The sequence below is a fragment of the Gadus morhua genome, chromosome 2 (assembly GCF_902167405.1).
Source record: "Gadus morhua chromosome 2, gadMor3.0, whole genome shotgun sequence".
NCBI classification, from domain to species: Eukaryota; Metazoa; Chordata; class Actinopteri; order Gadiformes; family Gadidae; genus Gadus; species Gadus morhua.
Window position 1 is genome coordinate 3,716,462 of NC_044049.1, and position 25,375 is coordinate 3,741,836.

At 51.3% G+C, this 25,375-nt stretch overlaps 2 protein-coding genes across 2 annotated transcripts in view; one reads left to right on the plus strand and one right to left on the minus strand.

The window, feature by feature from the left end:
* Positions 1-15,595, plus strand: part of vasnb (vasorin b) — a 21,020-nt gene extending 5,425 nt beyond the window's left edge. Inside the window, exons 2-3 of the mRNA XM_030349459.1 lie at positions 761-818; positions 11,618-15,595. Coding sequence (XP_030205319.1) covers positions 11,658-13,730 — 2,073 coding nt within the window. The 5' untranslated portion in view covers positions 761-818; positions 11,618-11,657 and the 3' untranslated portion in view covers positions 13,731-15,595. The remainder of the gene's footprint in view (positions 1-760; positions 819-11,617) is intronic.
* coro7 (coronin 7) overlaps positions 1-25,375 on the minus strand; it is a 110,760-nt gene that overhangs the window by 31,615 nt on the left and 53,770 nt on the right. The gene's annotated exons all lie outside the window — the stretch shown is intronic.

Below are 25,375 nucleotides of genomic sequence, written 5' to 3' on the forward strand. Positions count from 1 at the left end.
TAGCTACACTTAAGTGGCCAAACAGGTAGTAAAACTAAATGCAAAATTTATAAAAGCAGACGCAGGAATCTCTGAGTCCACATCTCAACAATAACACAGTCCATTAGATAGGAAATGTGAAGTCGGAAGTTTCCTGTGTTGACGAAACTGTGAGGAAAGCTGTGAATGTTCAAAGGACTGCAATCCTAGTGATTGCAACAGCTCTCATACTTTGACTAGCAGTCACACACACACACACACACACACACACACACACACACACACACACACACACACACACACACACACACGAGAGGACGAGCAGGCTAAAGTGGCCGGGCCGCATTCCTTAATTCCCGCTCAACTGTGTTGCGTTTTTTGGACGCCGCACACAGCCGACCGGTGGCTCCCGGCTTAAACCCGTTTAAAACAGAACTTCCTGCTCAGCCAGTGGGGCTGTGCTTCACACTGATTGGTTGGATGACGTTCGCCCGGGCTTTGTACCACGAGGCTAAAACGGATCATCAGATATCGGTTGAGTTACGTCAGCAATCTCCTGCGAACCCGTATGCACATCAGGGGCCCCAAGAGGGGACCCTAAGGTCAGGAACCACTGGGGTAGGGAGACACAGGTCTACCGGCCTCTAGCGCCTGCCAATCAAACGATGAGCTGTCAATCACAGAGTACCGAACTGGTTGTTGAGAAAAAAATAGTATAAAACTAGTATAAAATACTAATATACGGTATATTGATTGATGTTTTGCTTGATTGTCTCCACAGATAGACGTCCAGACTTCACTCGGAGGGAGTTGCTGAGGAGACGCCTCATCCTGATTGGGTGAGTTAAGACGATGAACACGCGTGCTCTGATGACACATGGGGCGCGGGCCGAATTAACTCAAATTAATTACATACTTCCAATAAAAACTTTATGATGTGCCACTCCCGGCACACACACACATGTTAATTTACTGTTAACTACATTGAAGGAGTGAGAAATAGCCAAAAGACACACCAAACACTTGGCAGTTGGAAAGATAGCTTTAAGCTACTATATTAATAATTTTAAAGGCAAGCTATCGTCTCCAACTATGGCATGTGAGGACACCGGGCGTATGCGTGTGTGTGTGTATGTGTGTGTGTGAGACACAGTGTGTATGTGTGTGTATGAGACACAGTATGTGTGTGTGTGTGTGTATGATGCAGTGTGTGTGTGTGTGTGTGTGTGTATGATACAGCGTGTGTGTGTGTGTGTTTGTGAGACAGTGTGTGTGATCGAGTGAGGGCCGGGAGAAATCCTACCTGATTTTCCAGCCAACTGAATCGTTGGGGTTTGGAGACGTGCGTGTTGTCTCTGCACTGGATCTACCCGTGTGTGCAGTGCTCGTACTATCAGTGGTACACGTGCACACGTGAACAATGTGTAGAATGGTATCTTCCAACATCGGAAGAAGTTACTTCGGACGAAGCGTGTGCCGAGCCCCCACACACACACACACACACACACACACACACACACACACACACACACACACACACACACACACACACACACACACACACACACACACACACACACACACACACACACACACACACACACACACATTGTTTACCAAACCACCAGTTGGCTGTGGATTCCACTCACTTTATGACCAGTGTACCGCGCAGGGACGGATGTGTTGATTGGAGTGAACACACAGGTCTTTATTTAGGCATGCTGCTATTCACTGCTGCAGGAAGACAAAGGGTCATTCATTACGGTTTATTTTTTTCCTTAGAGGGTCTCTCTCTCTCTCTCTCTCTCTCTCTCTCTCTCTCTCTCTCTCTCTCTCTCTCTCTCTCTCTCTCTCTCTCTCTCTCTCTCTCTCTCTCTCTCTCTCTATATATATATATATATTTAGAAGGAGTAAGGGATTCCACTCTCCCAAACCTCACCAAAGGGTATTTTTCTTTGAAGGGCAGGCATGAGAAGGGACCAGAGGCCCACATTAATGTCAGATGCCTGAAGCCCGGCATAGGGACTCACATGGCCTGGTTGAGAGCCTAAGAGTGTGTGTACGTGTGTGTGCGGTGGGGATTGTGGATGCGATGTCACCAAAGACATCGCAGTGTTTCCACAAAAAATACACACAAGCTAAGGGAGGCTTCCATAGATGATACTTATAGCATACCGCCAAACCCGGCCACCACACTGAGACAACCGCTGGCGTGGTTCAGAGAAAAGGTAGCCTTGTTGTTCTCCAGCTCGCGGTCGGGGAGCCAGCAGGCCGGCTGCACACCTGCGCTCGGCTAATTGCACTGCTTGGCACCGCGGTCGCCTCTTAATACGTTGCTGCTGACAGACGTCTTGTGCCTTTGACAGACACCGACGGCAGGGCCTTGTTGAGCACCGACCGCCTGCCGCAGGTGAGCCAGCCGGCGGTACACCGGGCGGGGCACGGCGCCTGATCCACAGCAGGGGAACCTGCCTGCCGGTGGTCGGCGGGCCGAGTTATTACCGCAATATCTAATCCTACCGCTTCAGATGTTGCAACGCCACGTCATGGTCGGACATCGCTGAGCGGCCAGCTGCCAGGGGCTTAACGTTAGGGATTCTGTGAGTGGGGACCGAAGGGTCGCCGTGGCGACGGCTGTCGTCGAGGCGACGGCCGACGCCGTGTCCCCGGCGCCACCGATGGCGGGACCGCTTTGTCAGGGCGGAGGGAAGGCTGAGGCGGCCGGGGGAGGATGAGGTGCACACTGCACTGCCTTCCTCTCTGTCAGGCTGGGCGACTTCACGACACAACCGAGGCAAACTTATCAGCGGTCCTCATCACCTCCCAGTCCTGTTCACCTTGGGCGGGGGGGGGGCGGGTGGCAGGTGGGACGCTGCAGGTTTATCATGCTAATGTGGGTACACGCCCTCTCAGGTCGAAATCTGTGGGAGACGGAAACTATCTCCCGGCACACTGAGTCCTGATCGACGGCGGCAATTAGAAGTTGTAGGACCCTGGTTGATTTAGTGCGTTTGTCACCGGAGGAAACCATCAGGTTCCTTTTGGAGATGGAAGGGGCCCCGACCCCTCTCCCTCCCGCCTGTCCCGACTCGCCCCTGAGCTCGGGGGCTTGTTGCACCAGAAGTGCAGTCCGACTGTTCTCTTTTGATGTTGCCCCCTCTGGGTTTAACGTCAGAGAGAGGGAGAGAGAGAGAGAGAGAGAGAGAGAGAGAGAGAGGAGAACGAGTGACAGAGATCAAGATGATAGACGGCTGAATGAATGAATGTAATTTGTAACAGGGGGAGCACAGGTTCCTAACAGGTGGCTCTATGCTCTAGGCATATCTAGATACTGTTTGAGGGTGGGGGTATTCAAATGTATCGATGTAGCTCCAACATTGTGCAATGTAGCTGTAGCTGTGTGTGACCTGCCACTATCGCAATGCTCTGTATCTCCATGTTGTATCCAGACACACACACACACACACACACACACACACACACTGCCCGGGGGGCTGTTATGTCAGGAGGTGTGAAGCAATGGCTTCATAAGATTCCCGTCATACTCACACACACACACACACACACATACACACACACACACAAACAGACCTGAGGAGAAGGGGCGAGCGAGAGCAGCGCGGGGCGAGCGAGCCGACAGAGAGAGAGAGAGACGGAAGGAGAAGAGAGAGAGAGCAGACGGATTGACACGACTGGAGAGGTGGAATTCGAGACGCGCGCCAGGCGTGCGGGCCGCCGAGCCTGACTCATAGCTGACCTTCCCCGCGCCCCGAGTGTTTTTCTGTTTGTGTGACTTGTATCCACAAATGCCTGACATCAACACCGGGGCAGAGAGGCAAAGTGGGAGGTCCGCGGGATCCGTCTGCACTCGGCCCCGACTCAAGAGGAGGGCAGGAGGGCGGGAGGGGGAGAAGGGGACGGTGTTTGCCAAGTAGGCGCCATGATCCGCGAGCAATGCGCAAACGAAGAAAGCCTGAGCAGGCCCCGGGGGGGTGTTTGTCCTCAGTCCCTGCCAAATGTTTCTGGAGTTTTCCGGAGAACAATATTTACCCAGCGAGCGAAGGCCCCGGCAGCGTCCTGTCGGCGTTCCACGTGCCCCGCGCTCGCTGCGGCGTAGAGTTTCACTGCGAGCGCCGTCGCATGTGGGGTCAAACGTGGAGCGCGAATTGCAACATCAGGATGGAATGAGGTTTCAACCCCACCTACCGCCCTCTCCCATTGCGCACACACACACACAAACCGACACACACACACACACACACACACACACACACACGCACGCGCTAATGTCGCGTGTGGCGCTTCACTTCTGAACTCGGGTGAGCATACCTGAGTCAGCTGCCGAGACTAACAATGCAATGACATCAGAAGAATAGCTTTCCGTGGCCCTGTGTGTGTGTGCAGCTATGCCTGTCATTTGAAATGCTATGCAAGTGACACGCGAGGCAGATGGGACGACATCCTGTCCAGCGGCACACTCACCAGAACTGGTCCGTCCAGGCCGCAAGCATACCACTTGAACCAAACACTGTTTGCACGAGGAGAAACACAAAAGGTGTGTATCCACACACCTGTAAATCACGCTGTTATTACATAGGAGTCCACAGGCAACACCTCGACAACAATAGATAGACACCTGCGTCTGGAGCTTTTCATTCATACACAATGTGGGGATCCGCACAGTCTGCTAGAAAGAGCATGTGAATGTGAGAGAGAGAGAGAGACACACAGAGAGGAAGAGAGGGAGAGAGAGAGAGACGGAGAGGTAGAAGAGAGATTCTGAAAAGGAGAGAGTGAGACAGAGAGGAATTGAGAGAGAGACAGCATTGAGAGAGAGAGAGAGAGAGAGAGAGAGAGAGGAAGTTTTGTGTGTAGGTGAATGAACGACAACCTGATCAACTAGATCGGCAGCAAAGACTGGTTAATAATCCCCTGGTTAATTACTGACAAACCCTGACAGGACACAGTGTAGAGCAGATTCAAAGCACTGAGAGCAACTATTAATGGATCAAACCGATACGATGACAGAACAACAGCATGAAAGACTGCTCTCCATTGTTGTGTTTTGATTTTGTGTGTGTGTGTGTGTCTGTGTGTGTGTGTGCATGCACATGTATGCATGTGTGTCAAAGCTGCACATTGTCCACCCATTGGGACACTGCTGACAGGGGGACGCCGACGGTGACCTGGGTGAGTTTCGGTCCCTCCAGGTCACAGGGCAGAGTCCACTGATGACAGATAGACATCAGGGTCTGGACCATCACTCATGTGAGCAGACAAGAAGGCACTGTGTGTTGGTCTATGGCTTGGGGGGGGGGGGGGGGGAGTGAGAGAGAGAGAGAGAGACTGATGGAGAGATAGGAGGTTGAGAAAGAAAGAGATCGATAAAAATAAACTTTAGAATGGAGCTGTGTTATGCCAGACAGTTTTTCTCTTTGAGGTTTTTTGTGCTTCTGGTGCAAAATGAAATCAGCTCTGGGATCTGACCAGCACAAACACTTATTTCCTCTGGCCGGAATACGAAGAGGAAATGGCCCACGTCTCCTTTTGGACCGGGCAGCGCGTGCCTGACCTCAGTGCTCTAAGGCTGAGAGGCTCAGAGGACGGCCAAGCGAGCACCTGAATCGGGTCTGGTCTGGTCTGGTCCCTGGGGTGGGAGACTGGAGAGTGCGGCCGGCCGGCCGGGGCTGGAGGCTAGGAGGTGGGAGGGAGGGCGTGTTGGCTGGAGCTCAGTGAGCTAAAGGGGTTGAGGCGCAGGTCGTCTCGTTTACCCAGACACACTGTGGAGGTTTAGGATTTCCCATCGCCCCAGAGGAGGACAGAGAGCACCTGCTATGGCATGGACGCGTTCAAAGCTCCAGGTGTGTGTGTGTGTGTGTGTGTGTGTGCACGTGTTTATGTGTGTATGTGAGTATGAGTGTGTGTATGTGTGTGAAACCAGAGCTGGGCGTGTGCCTATGTCAAACATGGATCGTTATCTGGGTCTTCTGGACCACAGTAACAATAGAGGACACACAACATTGAGCAGCATCGGAAACACTAATCTCAGCCCGACCTCTGACCCCTGGAGTTCTTCTACACTTCATTGGTCGGGGGGCTTTGTTCTGGCCTGATGGTATCTGCAGCTGATTTAGTACTGGAGGGGGTGCAGAGAGCGACCACCTGACCTTAAAGCTCTCTTAAGACCTTTTCTGCTTTATTGAGCAGTAAAGCAATCGCTGTCTGTATGGGAATCTTGTAATATTACCCCAGCCCGCGCGCAGCTGACCTGCGTCTGTCCTGCAGCGCAACAACTCTTTGTCTGGTGTCCGTTTACTGTTTTTAGTTTGTAGCCTCGGGTTCATCCCTTCTGTAGACCCAGCAGCTTCCAGTAACCTGCCGCCACCTCCCCTCTCATTGGTCGGCCTGGATGCGATGAGTTATGCGTGTGCCCAATCAAAACGTCCCAACGCTCAACTGAATTAAAACGTCAGAAGGGTAGACGGAGGGTGAAGGGAGCGATGGGAAATGTAATTTCCGTTTCCTAACGGCCAGTCCGGTTGAGGCTTCGACCGGATCCTTGTGGATCTGGAACCATTTTGCGGATCTGTCGCGGGATTCTCCCGTTGTCCTTTCTTTCCGCGGTCTCGGGATTGAAATCAATTCAAGATCTTGAGTGAGCGTGGGGCTTTGTTGAACTATTTGGGCTCTCAGGCCTCCGCCGGATCCAGGATACGAAGCCACCGCGCCGGTGCTGCGGCTGCAGGAGAAGGATTGCCACTGACGGGCGTGGTAGAAACGTCGGCCCCCGGTCCCCAGTCCACCACCCACCCCTCCTCGCTCTGCGTCGGGATAACGCCGCATCGGCTGACCTCAGAGTTCGGAAACCACCTTCTTCCCTCGACTGTGATCGGCTTTTTTTACGATCTGCATCCCATGTGGTACTGCGTTGCACATGACAATGAATGCATCCCTTGTCTAGAACTATTTAAAACACACCGGCATGCCAGATCTACTACTATTGGAACAATTCGCAATGAGCGTGCTCTTCGATCCGGACGTGCTCAGAATGCTTATCTGACACGTCCTGCACAACAGGTACGACCGATCAGAGTGTGACTGGAATGACGCTTTCTTCCATCTGTCTACAGAGGACAGCGTTTCTCCTTGTTTACCGGCCGTGGGTTGTCTGGGGATGGCTGTGTGTACGTCTGAGCTGAGGGATGGAGATGGTGTGCGATACAGAGGGGTCCTTCTGTACGTGTCGTCCCCGGGGCCGGGGCCCCTGCTGATCGGAAGAGCTGTAGATCATACACACTAATGCAAATAGCATGGGGATTATGGCCCCAGATCACAAGGAGAGAGAGAGAGAGAGGCGAGAGAGAGAGAGAGAGAGAGAGAGAGAGAGAGAGAGGGGCGAGAGAGACAAGAGAGAGGCGAGAGAGAGAGAGAGGGGCGAGAGAGAGAGGCGAGAGAGAGAGAGACAAAGAGACAGATTCTTTCATGGGAGTATGGACTCAGTAACGAGAAGCTGCATCACCTTATCGGGAGTTGATGTGTTGCACGTCCTCCTCTAACGACACACACACACACACATCCAGTCTCCCACCAGACCTCATGGATTATGCTAACGCCCTATGGACCTACGTGTCCCCACACACACACACACACACACACACACACACACACACACACACACACACACACACACACACACACACACACACACACACACACACACACACACACACACACACACACACACGCCTTATCCCTTTCATTTCATACCCCACCAGCCGGCCCTCCCCCCTGTAGATAAGAGCTGTTGACGTTGGAGCGCAGGACTTTAATTGACAAAGTACCCACTTCACCCTCCCTAAGCCCGGCCCCCGCCCTCCTGGTACCCCCCCACCACCCCCACCCGAGACCAAAAACTTTCCATTTGCTCCAGTGGCTACGACCTCGCTGATGTTTTCATCCCCTACGTCTCGAAGAGAGGGAACAAAGAAAGAGATAGAGTTGGCAAAAGTTCGAAGGGGTCCTTTCACATTTCTTCATATCTGGGAGGAGGAGGGGGGCTGGTGTGTTTTCCTAACTCGGTGTTGCATGATTTTATTCGGATGCTTAATTTATTGCATCACACGCGTTTCCTGTTAATCGGTATGGCCGCTACAGGCCCCCATAGGACCCGCTCAGAGAGCCGAGCTGGGGAGAACCTCTGCTTCCACGGCCTCAGCTGGTGCCCGTCTCAGGAATGTCTCCACGGGCAAACGGGGCGGGGGGAGAGGAAATTACAACTCAGGCGAAGAGGTCTGAGTTTTGGGAGGGAGGGAGGGAGATACAAACACAAACACACACACACACACCCACACACACACACAGAGTTGCACACTTGTCTGTCTTGGTCCGCTTCTTTGTGCTCTTCTCTTTCTCTCTCCCGTAACCTTACCTCCTCTTCTCTCTCTCTCGAAACCTTACCTCCTCCCCTCTTTCTCGTCACCTTCCCTCCTCTCCTCTCTCCCCCTCTCCTCTCTCTCTCTCCTACTTCCTCTCGCCCTCTGCTTCCCGGCCAGCCAGCCTCTTCCAGTGAAAACAAACCCCCTTGGGTTTAAGGCTAGGCCTCACTTAACACCTGTGGGAAACACCCCGTCCTGCACTGCGGCGAGGCCACAGTGTGTGGGATCCGCTGCACAAAGTCACCGAGTAGGGCAAGTGAGCCGTCTCTCTCTCTCTCTCTCTCTCTCTCTCTCTCTCTCTCTCTCTCTCTCTCTCTCGACTGATCATCTGTTTAGCTTCCTAAAGCCTTTATTATCCCTCGCTCTGCACACACAGTCGGCTCCAGTTTTGTTTTTCCTCCGTCTCTTTTTCTCTTTCGTTTTCCGTCCTCTCCCGTCCGTCGTTGCCTCTCCTGATCCCTGATCCTCGTGTTGACAGAAGCGTTCTATGGGACTCTCGCTCTTTTCTAAGCCTTCGTTTGGAGTCGAGGCGCGCGGTGTAATCCAGAAAGGTGAAGAGTACGGAACCCGATGTGTTTCCTAGTGCTCCCTGGGTACATAGTTCAGGTACAACAAGGCGACTCCTCCGAGACGTCGCGTCGACCCCTTCCCGTTAACGTAACGTGCGTGCGTCCGTAAGCAGTTCCAATGAGTAGGCCCAGCATTCCCGCGTGGCTGGCAAAGGTTACAGAGGAGGTTCTCCCTTTAGCAGGTGCTACAGGACTGTCTGCTTGGTTCAACCACAGGATTGTATACAGTGTCGCTCTGACCTCCACTAGCTCTTCTGTTTATGTCTGCACAGATGCAGCAAATTAAAGAATGCTGAGGCATTTCACAGTTCAAGATGGGATGGCCCCATTGAACGTCATGGGGGGAAAAAAGCGCTATCCACGCAAATATGTGCTTTGTTTGAGGTTTACCAAAGATTAGAACAGTCTAACCATCAAGAGGATGAAATCTGAATATTGTTTCATGGGAGGGGTTGCAACATCTAAGAAGAAGTGGGGGGAAAAGTATGCCGAGAGTAAATGCCAAGGCTATGGTACAATGGAACGACACCAGCCCTTCATCTCCTGCCCCCTCGTCATTCACCGACAATGCTTTTGATCTGTCCTCCAAGTTGGGAGATTGGTGACAGCATGAGAAGCAGTGTCACTGAATAGTGGATGGAGAGCAAGGGTTGAAGGATCGAATGTGACGGATGACAAACATCTAAGCTTGCAGCAGCTCTTCTGATGCGTTTAACGCGCCTTGACGCATTTCATCATTTTAGCATGCGCTGTCACCAAGCCTGTGCTACATGAGGCTACACTGACATTAGCGGGCTCCATATGGGATGCAAACCTTTGCTAACTCTTTTGACACGAGTTGAGGAGATTAACGGAAATATTTTGGTAAAACTGTTCCACTCGGTCACAAGCACGCGAGGAAGGAAAACACAATGAGAGAGGGCAAGCGTGCAAAGAAGGGGGGATCGGTTAACCAAATACAGCTTAACTGGGACTGCAGCACAAAACACAATACATCCCCCGTGGACAAATGAGGTTTTCATTTAAGTCATAAAAAGAGCACAAAACCATCACTTTACGAGCGTCAGCCTCCATTTCACTGCCCTGGTGACTGTATTGACTACGGGAGGCCCCACTGTCACACGGAATCACTGAGAATAGATTTACTAGTCGTGCGAAGCAAAGAGGTCATAGAAACAGGTTATGCCCCCCCCCCCCCCCCGGGTTCTCAGAGGTTGATGCATCGCTGAATCTATTTTCTCTCCTACCCTGCATCCCCTCCCACCCCCATATCTCTGATCCCCCCCCTCAACCCCTTTCAAGTCCTGAGCCCCCCCCCCCCACCTCCTTGCGAGTCCTTAAGAGGCCCTCTGGAGATCTCAGGAGACAACGGCACAAATCTAAAAACACATTCCTCACGCGTTTTTATTAGTTTTAAGACGACGTGTCGAGCCGAGTTTGTGCGTCGTCCTCCGTGTAACGACAACATGAGCACGCCAGTCGTCGTGTTATTTATAATCCCGGGGGGGGGGGGGGGGGGGGGAGAAGGGGGAGAGGCGGCGTTTGAGCTACCACTGCAGTTCATCTCCCCAGTTTAGAACGGTGCGGACTAAATCACAGCCGGACAGACGGCGGGCCCCTGCTCTCCGCCGCGGTGGACGCACACACACACACACACGGGGGGCATAGTGCTGACACGGTGTTGGACGGGACGAAACCGGAGAAACCGGAGCGCTGTCGGCGGCGAGGTCGTTCCTGAGTGAAGGCTCCGAGTGAGGCCTTGTTCGTATAACTTTATCACGATGGCCGAGGTTATTCATGCCCCGTGCAAGCTTCACTCGTCAGCCCGGGACTCAGATTAAAGATGCAGATCTACATGGGGAGATACTACTGGGCCCGGGGGAGGCTCAGTGGTCATGGGTTGCGTTGTGAAGATTATCCCCTCAACCCCCCGCAACCCCTGAGTTCACCCACAGCATGTGTACAGTGGCACTCACTACTAGCTGGGACACACACACACACACACACACACACACACACACACACACACACACACACACACACACACACACAGCAGCAGCAACAAAGAGCACCTATTGCGTCCAAGTATCTGCCACTGTAAAGAGCGAAGCCGAGGTTCTGCTTCGCTCAATACTATCAATTACACAGCACGTTGCACCGAGAACGCAGCGCGGTCCGAGCCAGAGCAGCGTGGACCGGTGCCACGGAGCAGACGTCTTTATGAGTACGGGGGAAAGCTGCTCACAGCCCCCGGGGTCAGCCAGGCAGCTTATTGCCTGAGCAGCCTTGTGCCAGGGGACTGCTTTTGATCACAGGAGCATGCAGGCCCCTGATGCGAAGGCTCGGGCGAAAGTATAAAATTTAGTAACATAATTCAGCATAATTTTTTTTTGTTCGCACCTCATTCAACGGTATTATAGTAGAATGATGTAAAATAATTTGAAACGTCAAGCACATTCACGTATTACATTCTGCCTCTGCGGTGTCACTACGACAAAGTAACTGATGTGTACGACAGGGGTACAATGCCTTGCGAGAAGACACAATTCGTACCACCTGTTCCATTCTCTTCGTGTCCTTCGAGCCTCTGAAGTCACAGGTCACTGATCGCATTCTTGTTCTCTTTCGTTTCAGGCTGAGCGGGGGGAAGGAGAGAGAGAGACACACTGCCAAGATGAAGGTCCTCCTCACTCCGCTGACTCCCCTGTTCCTCCTTCTGCTTCTTCTCCTCCTACCGGACGCTGCCTTGCCAAGCGACTGCCCGAAGGACTGCTCCTGCTCCACTCTGGAGTCCATCTTCTGCTTCCAGCGGCATTCACCCACCATCCCTCAGGGGGTACCCCCGGCCACGCAGAACCTCTACCTCTTTTCCAACGGCATCGAGGGACTAACCGAGGAGGACTTTGACGGCCTGGAGAGCCTTGAGATGCTGGACCTCAGTCAGAACAAGCTGACGGCGCTTCCCGATAGGGTGTTCCAGCCCTTGATCTCCCTGAGGAACCTGGACCTGAACTCCAACCAGATCACGTACGTCTCCGAACACTGCTTCCACGGCATGCCTCTTCTGGAGCGGCTCTACTTGTACAGCAACCACATCAAGACCATCCACCCGGCGGCCTTTAGTGGCTTGGAGCAGCTGATAGAGCTCAAGCTACAGGGAAACCAGCTTACTACACTGCCGGCGCTGTCCTTACCCAGGCTGAGGCTGCTGGACCTCCGCTATAATGTGTTCCCGATTCTCGGTCCGGAAGACCTCAAGACCCCAAACCTCGAGTCCCTGAGGTTGGCGGGAGTCGGGCTCACCCACCTCGATGATGAGCTCATGGCCAGTCTGGGTAATCTCCATGATCTGGACATATCAGAGAATCAACTGGAGGTGTTCCCTCCGGCGCTGAAGGAAGCAAGAGGGTTGATCCACCTCAGCCTCGGAGGGAACCCCATGGGACCCCTGGATGTAAAGGATCTGCAGAATCTGGGGGAACTTCACGAGTTGGACATCAGCAGCCTGAGTTTACAGGGTCTCCCCGAGGAATTCCCGAAGCTTTTCCCCCACTTGGAGAAACTAAAAGTAGCAGAGAATCCCTTCAACTGCCTGTGCAACCTTGCATGGTTTCCAAACTGGCTGAAGACCAAGGGAATTACCCTGCACAGAACCGAGGAGACCCGCTGCCACTTCCCCCCGATAAATGCTGGGAAGGTTCTGCAGAGGATGGAGCACAGTGAGTTTGGTTGCCCTATTACGACCAGAGTGACCACCACCACGGTCAAGACCACCACCACCGCAGCTGACCCTGTGACCCTCCCCCTAAGTACATCTGAGGCTTTTCTCGATCCGATGCCCAGCGACTACTCCTTGGACCCGGAAGACGACAATTCTTTGCCACCCGTCCATGCCAGCCCCAGCAGCAGCAGCAGCATTGACAATGAGATGCAGCCGACTTCGTGCCATCCCAACACCTGCTCTAACGGTGGACTGTGTCGGCTGGACCGACGTGGCCAGGTAGCATGCGCCTGTCAACCCGGCACCTCGGGCGTCTACTGCGAGATCCCCCGTCATCATTCACCCTCCGTGCCTGAGGCCGAGGTGTCCATGGCAACGGTCATCTCGGACACAGCGGACATCAGCTCCCGGGCCGTGACCTCGACCACCATACGGCTGGACCTTCACCGCTACATCGAGAGGCGACCGTACATCCGTGGAATCCGCCTGACCTACCGGAACCTCTCGGGGCCCGACCGCCGGCCGATCGACCTGAGCGTTCCCGCCAACTACCCGGAGTACACACTCAGAGGCCTGAAGCCAAACTCCACGTACGCCGTGTGCGCCAGGCCTCTGGGCACCCCTATCGGTATGGACAGTTCCTGCACTGAGGCCCGCACGGTGGGCCAGCATCAGAGCACCGTGGGGGCCCGCGTAGAGGACAAGCGGTTGACCACCATGCTAGTGCCGGCCCTGGCCATCTTGTTGTCACTGGTGCTGATAGCAGCGGCCGTGGGGCTCGTTTGCTACCTCCGCAAAAGAAGGGGCAAAAGCCACCTGAACCACCTGGACTGCGAGCCCTCCCAGCTGGAACTGGAGGGCGTGCGGACCAGCCTAGACAATGGGGAGCTGCCTAAGAAGCAGCCCGAGGCCTTGAGTCCCGAGCCTGCCGTTCAGAACGGTAACCTGGAGTACGAGGAGCTGCTGCTCCAGGATCACTGCACCTCGAACAACAATATGTGCACGCACAAGCCCAGCTACTTCTGACGGCTCGGACTGCACTGCACTGGGGAGACTGACTGGGGGCGTTCTGTTGTGGTGTGCTGGCGGCGTCTTGGCAACTGCTCTGGGCGATAGCAGTGGCAGTGGGCGGGACCGGCCATCCAGGAACAGAGACGCGGAACATTAAAAACGTTGTAAATATAAAGTGTTTGTCTAACTGGACAATAAACAAAGAGATTGGAGATATTAAAAAAAAGGGATATTCCCTTAAATACGATGTAGCTGACTTCCGCAGTTTCCTACCAGATGGACAACCCCCTCAGATTGAGGGCTATAGATTGAAATTGAGGGTTAAATTATGCCAGAGGTGGGTCCCTATTAGTAGTAAAGAGGTGTGCACTGATATTGGGCTGTGCTGCCATTTCCCAGTTGTAACAACTGATCTAAACCCCATTAATATGATGGGTTGTATTTTTGCTATGTTGAAGCACCCTCAGCACTACCTTAAAGGAGTCGTGCTTGCTGTGAATGACCTCTTTTGTCACCAAATGAAGCGTTGTCGAAGACGGCTCCACCGCGCATTGCTCTCTTGTATAGCTTCCTTCGGCTCTACTGCTTTTGTACAAATACAATTTCTAATGTTATTTTTTTATAAGTGTCTGTGTTGTTTTTTTCTCTCTTGTTAAAATAATGTGACTGTGCAGCCTTCCACCCCTATCTCTTGTGACTCACCGACAGACAAAACATCAGATTAAAATCTTTGAAGATTAAAAATGCATTTTGTACCAACAGAGTCAATCAAAGGGCTTTGCCTGCAGAATGTCAGACGGTCTAAGTAGCTGTTAAGTCCGGCCTGACTCAAGGCTAAGTCCCCTTCCTCATTCTTCAGCACTCACCCTCCCTATCCTCCATTGAGACGATTCCAAACGTTACAAAGGGAAACTCATCCCCGTATTTAGTTTCAACTGTGATGCATACCAAAATGTAACTATACCAGAAAGCTGAGAACGGAGAGATAACGTCCGATACTGTATTGTTGATTCATGCTACAAGGCACCCGAATTATACTGCTCACAACTCACACAGAACAGATAGTGTGTTTGTGTGTACTTTCATTCCCTGGGGTACGACATTTGCTTCTGTGGCATATTGCCTAACACCATAAAAAGTTGGTTTTAGCTCATTTTAAAACGGCTCCAGCTCCAGATGTAGCGTGGTAACTCCATAGTGTTGTGCTCTTAATTTAATCATTCTGAGGCGAGTCGGAGACCTCAAAAACATGGTGACCCAGACACACTGGGATGTCAAACCGTTTAGGATTAACAAAGAGGTTCACGCTCTCTATGGTGGCAAGCTTGCTTGCCTGTGTGTGTGTGTGTGTGTGTGTGTGTGTGTGTGTGTGTATGTGTGTGTGTGTGTGTGTGTGTGTGTGTGTGTGTGTGTGTGTGTGTGTGTGTGTGTGTGTGTGTGTGTGTGTGAGGTCTGTCAACAAACATGATAATGCAGGAGCTTGTCCAGTCACGTCTTTAAGAGACGCGCAGACATAAAGTTACCACTAGATATGTGTCTCTCAGTGTCACCCATGAGAGAGCACACTGAATACCTGCACACACAATAAGATGTGTATGTGCCGGAATGTAGACACACCACACTGCAGTTTTTCCTTCGATTCAATCACAACCAAAATGGCCCAAAAAAAACAAACATCAAACTGGAATATTTGTCCGCTAATTAGTTTACATTGAAAATCACGCACAGTATTTTCAATGGGATCGTTAATTTTCCCTGTTTACTTTGGGAAGCTCTTACTTGTAAAGCTCTGTTGCTGCCTTTTTGTATACAGTGAACATATTTGTAAAAGTGGAAAATATTGATATGTAAAATAAAATAAAAAGATTATACATAAAAATGAATACTCTTGATTTCTGCATGAAATTATTTTTGCTTGACAGGCATAGGAGAGGATAAGCAGAGGGACAGGGAGGGAGAGAGAAAGGGAGAGAGCGAGAGAGAAAGAGTGACAGACACAGACAGACAGACAGACAGACAGACAGACAGACAGACAGACAGACAGAGGAAGAGACCAAGGGAAAGAAGAACAGTGAGAGAGGAAGAGATTGCCTGTCTGGCATAGAGGAGGATAAGCCAATTTACTTCAAGAGAGAAAGTAAGATCGAAAGAGAGAGGGGTCAGAAGTTCAGCGAGAAAGAGAGAAAGTAAGAAATAAGATGATGGATAAAAGATGATGGTCAAGTTACCATATTAACTCTGCAAATTACACAATATTTCACAAAAGATGCTGGTCAGCTCAAATTGTTTTTATGTACTTGATGTGTGTGTGCGTGAGTCGTTGTGTGTGTGTGAGTGCTTCACATTGTTTACTGTTTGCTCTCTACCAACGCAGAGTGTTACATCTGGTTACTGTTTAAACCGTTTACAGTGTTTTCCAGGACAGGGGGTTGTAGTAAATACGCCAATTTGTTGTTGGGCTATATCCTACTCTCCATTGTGTATCCAACAGGGGGGCCTTGCCCACAGCATCCATGTTTTATTACATGTATAATGGCTCTCTTAACAGCAAAGGCCTCAGGGCCCAACAGAGCAGGGACTGGGGATAAAACCGCAGGTTTAGGTATCTAGGTGAACAGGGATCATGGTGAGTGAGTCAACGCGCGACTCCTCGGACCAAACCGGTTCACATTGTTTGCAAACCAACACCATAAAAGCTGCTGACCACCCATGTGTTTTACTGGTGGGATGTTTGCCCGAGAATAATGATGCTGTGCACACACACACACACACACACACACACACACACACACACACACACACACACACACACACACACACACACACACACACACACACACACACACACACACAGCAAGCAAACGCACATGCATGGAGAAACATACACACACACAAAAGCACTGCTAGCACATGCACATGTAAGGAGATACACTCACACACAGGGGGCAGAATGCCGACACACACACACACACGCACACACGCACACACGCACACACGCACCCACACACGGAAGCTGGGCAGCCCAGAGGCGTCCCACAGTATCAACACAAACACTTGAAGCAGCGTGGGACTGATGTCACGCAGGTGCTATTATTATTATTTCCATTCACACACACCGAGCGGGAGAAAACTTCCCAGCCCGCGAGAGGACAACACACAGCCCTGTTGCTTCACTGCTTCGCCGCTCCGTTCCCCTCCTCCGCGCTCCGTCTGCTCTTCCTCCTGGCCGCCATCTTTCCCGTATTCCCTTTCTTCCGCGTTGTTTGTTTACACCCGGCGCATTCGCCGTCCATGTGAATCAAGTGTGGGCGTCCCTCTCAGTCTGTACGGTTCCGTGCTATGAGGAAACGCGGTATTGGGTTCCCAGGGAGACTCGTCTGTAGAGAGGCCGCAGGTGAGAGGACAGCTGTAGGAGCCATCGAAATGATGGATGTCGAGGATAACTGATTTCTTCCCGAACGGGATTTCTACGCATTCTTTAACGTGGAAAATGATTCACGGGAGATAGTGAGAGATCATTCTGGAGTGAGTGAGTGAGTCAGAGCCGCGCGCACACACACACACACACACACACACACACACACACACACACACACACACACACAGACAGAGAGAGACCAAGAGAGAGAGACAGAGACAGAGAGAGAGAAAGAGTGTGTGCGCACACATGTGTTTGTATTAATGAGCCTTCGATGTCTGTTCCTCTCCTCCCCCCCCCCCCCCCCCCGCCCCCTTCTCCTCCCTGGGTTTAACTGAGGCCCGGTACCTGGCCTGGTGCCCAGCCCAATGCTCGCCGTCCGCCACGGCCCTCCAAGGCCCTCCACGGCCTTCAATGCTCCCATTGTAGTGCCGAGGAAGCTCGCTACTACGGTGATAAAGTCAAACCCAAAGGAATCCACACACCACATTACTCCAGAGTAAATATTGTCCTTGCCTTCGTACACGGCCCCGGCCCCGGGCCCCGCCACCTCAGCGTTTTCCCCGCAGCACGCCGCCTCTCGGGCCTTCCCCCGCGGCCCACGTCCCGCGACCGGTGCCCCTTGTCGTTGCAGAATGGGTCGTTAGCTAATCCTGAAGGCTAGGAGAAGGAGGGCAGGGGACGGAGGCAGCCCAGGACACCGGGTCAGAACCCCGGGTCTCGGGGCTGGTTACGGCCGTGTTATCTACTCTGGGTCCCCACATTTACATTTAGGGCATTAAGCAAATGCTTCTAACCAAAGCAACTTACAATACGTACATTTTTCAGATGAAAGAGAAACAACCATGTATCGCTCTCGGTACAGTACAGATATTCATAGTAACAAATGCCAAGCAACATATCTACGACCTAGATGAATAGGATAGACGCTACTTTTTTTAATTTTTAAGTGCCAGGACATACATTAAGTGTGAACATTAACTTCCGGGATGTACAACATACAATAAATGTGCAAGAGGGCTGCTTCTAGGAGTGTAAGGGAGGAGAATGGGCGATGGGGGAGTAAGAAAGGCAACTATGAAGAGTCCAGGTGAACTCTGAACAAGTGAGTGGATCTCGTTCCGCCGCTGCGGTGCCAAAACAGGGAAGAATTCTCACTTTGTTGTTCACTTTTTTAACCTCACGTTCACGGTCCTCCAGGTGGCTGACACCCAGAGCACCCTGACCTTGAGCTCACCCAGGCTTGCTTCAGCACGCCAAGATCCTCGAGGTGGACTTAAAAAAAAACTCTGAATACGAATTTCTATCAATACCTCTTTAAGACAAGCGTTCACTTTATCCACAAGTCTCCTCAAACGCTTGGAATAACTCGCCATTGAAGCTCTCACATGAGATGACATCATGAGACAATAGCAACGTCCCAGTAATCCCCTGCCTGCCAGTGGTGTGTTACTCTGGTTCCGGCAGCAGAGTGAGCTGAAACAAAGGCTTTGCTTCTTGTGCCCCGCTTTGCCAAAACCGTGCAACCTCCATTATCCCGGAGCCGCGTCCGGCCTGTCTGATGTGGTCGTAGGCTAACCGATGACTGGAAGCCCCACCACAAATTTGTGACCGGTGTCAATAGGAGAGAGAGAGAGAGAGAGAGAGAGAGAGAGAGAGAGAGAGAGAGAGAGAGAGCAAGAGAAAGAGAACGAGAGAGAGAAAGAAAGTGAGCGAGAGAGAGGAAGAAAGTGAGCGAGAGAGAGGAAGAAAGTGTGCGAGAGAGAGAGCAAGACAGCATGAGAGAGAGAGAAAGAGAGCGAGAGAGCGAGAGAGAAAGAGAGCGAGAGAGAGAGAGAGAGACAGGCAAGAGCACAAGCGAGAGAGGAGGGCAGAGAAAACACACCGCTACTTTGTTTTTAAAGCCGGGCCGTCCCAGCGCTCTGGATTTCATTTTCTAATTCCTTCGTTTCTAACTCAAACCCTCCTGCCCCCGAAGACCAACAACCTCCCTAACCCCCCTCACCCCTCCACCCCTCTACACCACCTCCTCCACCCTCGGCCCCAGCGCTGGGAGGGGGTGGAGCAGCAATAATACGTGAGTGTTATGGAAGACGAAGGCTGATGTGCCACCGGCTCCTGTCAGAGCGTCTGGGAAGCAGGTGGCTGCCAGGGTTCACCACAGGCGAGAGGCCCAGAACCCTGGGACGCCCCAACCCCGCTGTACCCCCGTGAACCCGCCAGCCGGGGCAGAAGAGCAACAAAATGTCGGAGATGAAGCTAATAACTCGGCCGTTTGCGTGCAGTACACTTTGTGTAGGTGCGGAGACGCCGCAGGGTTTTCCATACAACGTTGGGTGATGGAGAACCGTTAAGCTCTGTCCGTTATTAGCATAAAAATACAGCTTGTTTCTGTATTATTCCGCTCAAAGTTCTGCACTTTGTCCAGTCTTCTTTTTGGAAACGTCTTTCGTAGCTTCGGCAGTTTGGATTGTCCTCAGGCTGATTTGAAAGCCCCTTGGGATGAAAGCGAAACGAATGAATAGGTGTAAATGTATTTCCTCATCGTAATTAGCGGACGTCTGTATGGGTTGCTGAATGGTGCGCTTAATCATGGGTAAGGTCAAAGTTCACAAAGCATCATAGTTGAGTATCCATGGATACTATGAGAGCATCCAAAAAAGGCTCTAGCGTAAAGCAGTTCACTGAAGAGTAAGTAATAGTATAGAGCCAGATTCTTCTCTCACTCTTTCCCCCCCCGTCCCAGTAGATAATCGAATGGTGGTTCCTGACTGGAAAAGGTCTGACATGGTCAGGCATGGTGGATGAATCAAACAGATGAATAGTTAGCCACGACCGCAAGCCAGGAGAGAGTCGCTGGAAAAGAAGAAGAAAACTGGGGCCAAAAGTGGGAAAACCACACGTAGAGAGGGAAAACTGCTATCAAAGAGAGATGAGACTGGGAATAATTCATTGAAAAACGGATTAGGAACGTTAAAGATGGAGAAATGTGTGCGATTGATTACATTTACACACAAGAACGACTGTTAATGTTACTTTTTTGTGTGTGTGTTAGTGTGTGTGTTTGTGTTTCTGTGTGTGTGTTATTAGTATGTGTATCTGTGTGGACATGTATGCGTGTGTGTATTAGTATGTGTGTGCGTCGAGGGGGATAATAAAGTGGTAAACAGCACCGATGGGGGGCTGGGGGCTCTTCCAAGCCCCAGGTCTGGGACTGTGCGGGGTCTCAGGGTTCTGTCATTGCTGGAACACGACCCAAATGTGCTTCTCATTCCACAGGAATGGAGAAACGGCAACGGGGGAATTGTATTCATTAAAAAAAAGCAAAAGAGGCAAAGGAGAAATGTGGTATTAATAAAGATAGGAGGGGGAGAGAGAGAGAGAGAGAGGGGGGAGAGGAAGAGAGAGAGAGAGTGCTTGGGTTGCTACAGGTGAAAGAGACGACGGGTCAAGTAACATTGGGTTCTGGTTTCAGATGGCACGATTACGTATTTAATCATATCCGTATAGCTGAGCGTGTGGAAAGGGAGATTTTATAATGTTTATAGAAGCTCAGCTCACCGATTTGTTGGATAATTTCCCGACAATTAATTTTGCTTTATCTATCTCTTGATGTACTTTATTTGTGTACTTTATCGGCCCACTACGGATTTAGCCTTTATTGCCTCCCCCATTACTCTCAAGGAAAACGATATATATTTAAACGGCTCAATGGCATCGAACGATCAAACAAGGCCTTTGGTTTGAATCCAACGATGCTAAAACAATAGAGCCAATATTCTATCGCTGGCTAAAGTTTGGATGGGTTCGGATTGGGAACTCTGCCTGTCCGGGGGTTTAAAGGCTCGCAGGGGCGCGTGCTTCCTGACACGACCTGCGCTTTATCCCAAACCAGCTGTGACCGGCGGAGATGAGAGCTGAGGAGGGGAGGGAGAGGGGGGGGGGTTGTTAGACAGAACAGCTGTCTCGAGTCGTAACAGCGCGTCAGCAGCAGCAGCAGCGTCGCAGGTTATCTCCGGGCTTAGCGTTGTCCCCCCCCCCCCGAGGGGCCGTGACCGTGGTCGACACGTCCGCCAATACTGCCACACACACACACAGCCAGACGACCGTGGCCACGGTCGTCTGGCTGGTCTGGCTGCCTGCAGACGTGACAGCTATAACCTAGCGAAACCCTCAGGGGAAACCGCAAAAGAATCCAAGCTCTTAAACCCAAATCATTCCAGGGAGAATACAAGCAGAGTGACGTAAAGTCCTTGTTTTGGTTTCGGGGGCACACACCAGAGACCTCAAAGCCACGCATCCACCGTACAGCCGCGACGAGATGCAAACACAATACCGTGCTGTGTGCACACAGCTATCTGGGAATCGGACATGACAGTATGCCCTGCTAAGTGGTGGCGGGTAAGGGATACACCAAGGGGGGGGGGGTTGGCAGTGTTCTAGAGGGCGAGAGACAAAGAAGAGAAGGACAAGGAGTGAGAGGAGAGAGGAGTAGACCGTTCCGGTTGTATCCTGGTGTGAAGATGCTTCAATGCCGAAATTCAAATTGCTACAAATTGTTTGTGATTTCAAAGTTCTCTCCGATAGATCGAAATATCCACAGACTGAAGGAACGGAAATAGATTTCACATGATAAAATACTGCCCAGCCTAGTCAGCTCATCAGGCCCAGTTGAAAGAGAGATTTCAATCTCAACGGAGGCTTTTATCTGGTTAAAAAGGTCTGAGCATCTTACTGGGCCTGGTAATACCATCTGGTCCGCAGTGGGTCTCAGCTCCTACTCTCAGAATGCAGGGAGACCTTCATCAATACAGAGGCAACACTGTTCCACCCCCGTTCAGTTTCAGGGAAGGAACTCTCCTTTAAGTTCACATATCAGAACATTGAGTAGCAGTAAGTACCACAAGCACAAGTGCGGTTGCTTCAGTACGTTTCGTATAAAAGAAGGGCAGAACTTCGAGTCCTCCTCCGTCCCGAGTGCGGTGCCAATAGGGGATCGGGGTACACACACACACACACACAGCTCGTGTAATTGGACGTGACCTTTCTTCTCCCCAGCGTGGGCCTGCTGACTGCCAGGCACCGTGCTTCAGCGGTTCCCTGCGGAGCTGCCAGCGAACGCATCAAGAAAGCAAAAAAGGGTAACGCAATACCAACCCATAATGGACCGGCCCTGGGCCCCGCTGAAGGAGAGCCAGAACGTGGCCCGTGTTGAAAAGATGGGAGCACTCCATTAAGGATGGATTACAATCGCACATGTGTGCATGCTTTCAAAATAAAAGCATGCCGGGCTGGGGATGGCCCCCATTACAGATACGACATTCTTCCTCACTTTCCACTTCTCCATTTTTCACTCTTTTTCTTTCCCTCTGCGATAGATGCACTGGCTTTTCTTGCAATGATGGACAGGAGAGTTTAGAGAGGCAGGTAAGCGGGTTTTAGGGGTGACACGTAGCTTAGGGCTGGAATAAACAGTTAAAGGGGTGATATTAGGCCACCAGGTGGGAGTGATTACATGCCCTTTTCCTGTGTTTTAGTTAGGGATCGACCGATATATCGGTCGGCCGATATTATCGGCCGATATTCGCGTTTTTTACGTGTATCGGTATCGGCCGATACGCGGCCGATTTTCGCCGATTTTTATTTTTATTTTTATTTTTTACTTTTTTTTTTTACTCACCTGTTTTTACTATTTCTTAAATATAGTTTTTTATATTGAAGTTCAATAAATGTTCCTTTTTTTTAATTGAGACTTCTAACATTTGTTATCAGTGTAATTTTTATGATTGAGGGAGCAAAAAAAAAAAAAAAAAAAAAGTAGTATCGGCTCTAAATATCGGTATCGGCGTATCGGCGTATCGGCTAAGGCTGATGAAAAAATATCGGTATCGTATCGGCCCTAAAAAATCTGTATCGGTCGATCCCTAGTTTTAGTGACATCCCAAGTGGGAGTGTCCACCTCGATGCACGCTGGATGAATCCGTCTACCAACCTGCATCAGATATCGCTCATCTATCCAGCATACATCTAGGGGGACACGCCCACTTGTGATGTCACTGAAACCCAGGAAAAGGCAGACTTTCAAACTGCTAATCCCTCTCACACCTGGTGGCATAACATCACCCCATCAACGGCTGACCTCCCCCTATACGCTACATGTACGCTACACGTGTGTGCAATTAACGCAGTACTACCTCTTCTTCTTCTTCTTCTTGTACTAGCGAGGAGCAGGGGTCGGGGTGTGGGCCGGCCAGCGCTGGGGTCAGGTGGGCGGTCAGACCCACTGCTCTGTGGGACACCGGCAGCCATCCATCAGGCCGCTGCTGTGTACACAGCCCCCGGCGGGCTATGGAGCTCGCCGTGCATCGTGCCAGCGCTCTGTATACACATGTGCACGTTTCACGGCCCCGGGCCGGGGTTCTGGCGCTGGGAGCCGTCGCTGCTCTGTTTACGCTCAACGCGAGAGGCAACGCCAGACGCCAAGGGCATCACTGAGGTTGTGGCTGTGTGATGACATCAGCCTAGCGGAGGGCAACGCGTACACAGTATGCACGTCAACTGTTTGCCTGAGAATGTATGTGAAGCTTTGATTGAGGCGTTTACAACTGCAAGGTGGGAGTATAGCATAGTATAGTATGTGACCCACGTGTGTGTGTGTGTGTGCGTGTGCGTGTGTGTGTGTGTGCGCGCGTGTGTGTCAATATGTATCTGTGTGTCGCTATGTGTGTGTGTGGGTATGTGGTTGTGCTTGCATATGGGTGTGTGTGAGTGACTGTGTGAGACTGCGGCTTTGCGTATGAGTGTGGCATGTATGTGCATGTGTGTTGAGTGTTGAGTGTTGAGTGTTTGTGAGTTTAGCTAATGCTACGTGTATGCCTGTTGGTGTGTGCATGTGTGTGAGCGGGTGGCTATGCATGCATGCGTGTGTGTTCGCCTATAGCTATGTATGCATGCGTGCGTGTGTACGTGTGTGCGCGCTCACATGCATGTACTGCGTGTGCCGAGTGTTTACACTTGGGTGGAGGGTGGGGACAGGCTCGGATCAGGGTCTTCAGCCGCCCGTCACGGTAACCTGTCAGGGTGCGTGCGTTGGCCCGCCTGATTTACCTCCGTCTCTTACATGTGTTTACAATCAATTACACACCAGATATATACACCCTGTGGGCTCTCTGACCTGCTGTCAAAAACGCAGGATAAAAGCACATCAGGGTGACATCCCCACACAAAGTGTGTGTGTGTGTGTGTGTGTGTGTGTGTGTGTGTGTGTGTGTGTGTGTGTGTGTGTGTGTGTGTGTGTGTGTGTGTGTGTGTGCGCTTGCATACGCCTATGTGACTGACGGCCTCCATTTTGGAAGCACGGGAGAAACTGAGTTGTTGTGTTGATAGTGTTGTTGTTTGTTCTTTCTTTAGTTATGAATTTGAATGAATTGTCATTATGAGGAGATTTTGAAACTACCTTAGCGTTTGCCATGCGAGATGCGGAAAAAATAGAGTAGAATCCGCTGTTTTTACTTTCATTAACGATAATTTACAGCTCTATAACTCTCTTGAGTCCTCTGAATATGGCGAGAAAAAATCCCATGATGCATTCTGTTATGCAAACACTATAGTTTCCCTGGGTTGGTGTTCCCCTCACATGGTGCTCTGAGGATAAACAGAGCACGGAGGTAGAGGATTAAGAGAGTTTATTGTGATTCATGATGAGTGTAGCGAATCCGCGTAGGCCCTCACATACCGTACGTTGAGCTACGCCCCCCCTCCCCCAGGGGCCAGCCTACACGTTGGTACTACTTCCATGACAGTTTAGCCATCAGCCAAGTTAAACCAAGAGAGAGGCACCCCTCGCCCTGAGGCAAACTCACACACACACACACACACACAAACAGCCTTTTGCGTAAGGCTTATTCCACCTGACCTTTAACCCCTGGCCTTGCCCCCCCTGACATTGGAAGAACAAGCTGTCAATATTTAGCCAACAACCACCTATTTATTGCCCGCCTTGACCGCGCGCGCACACACACACACACACACACACACACACACACACACACACACACACACACACACACACACACACACACACACACACACACACACACACACACACACACACACACACAGGGGGTTGATCCTGTAATCCGGGGACCGGCGGAATGGTCTGGACAGTCACAAGTGTCGGGGGCTGATTAAGGGGTGAGCTGTAGCATGTTTACAAGCTGTCGTCGGGGCTAATTAGCGGCCG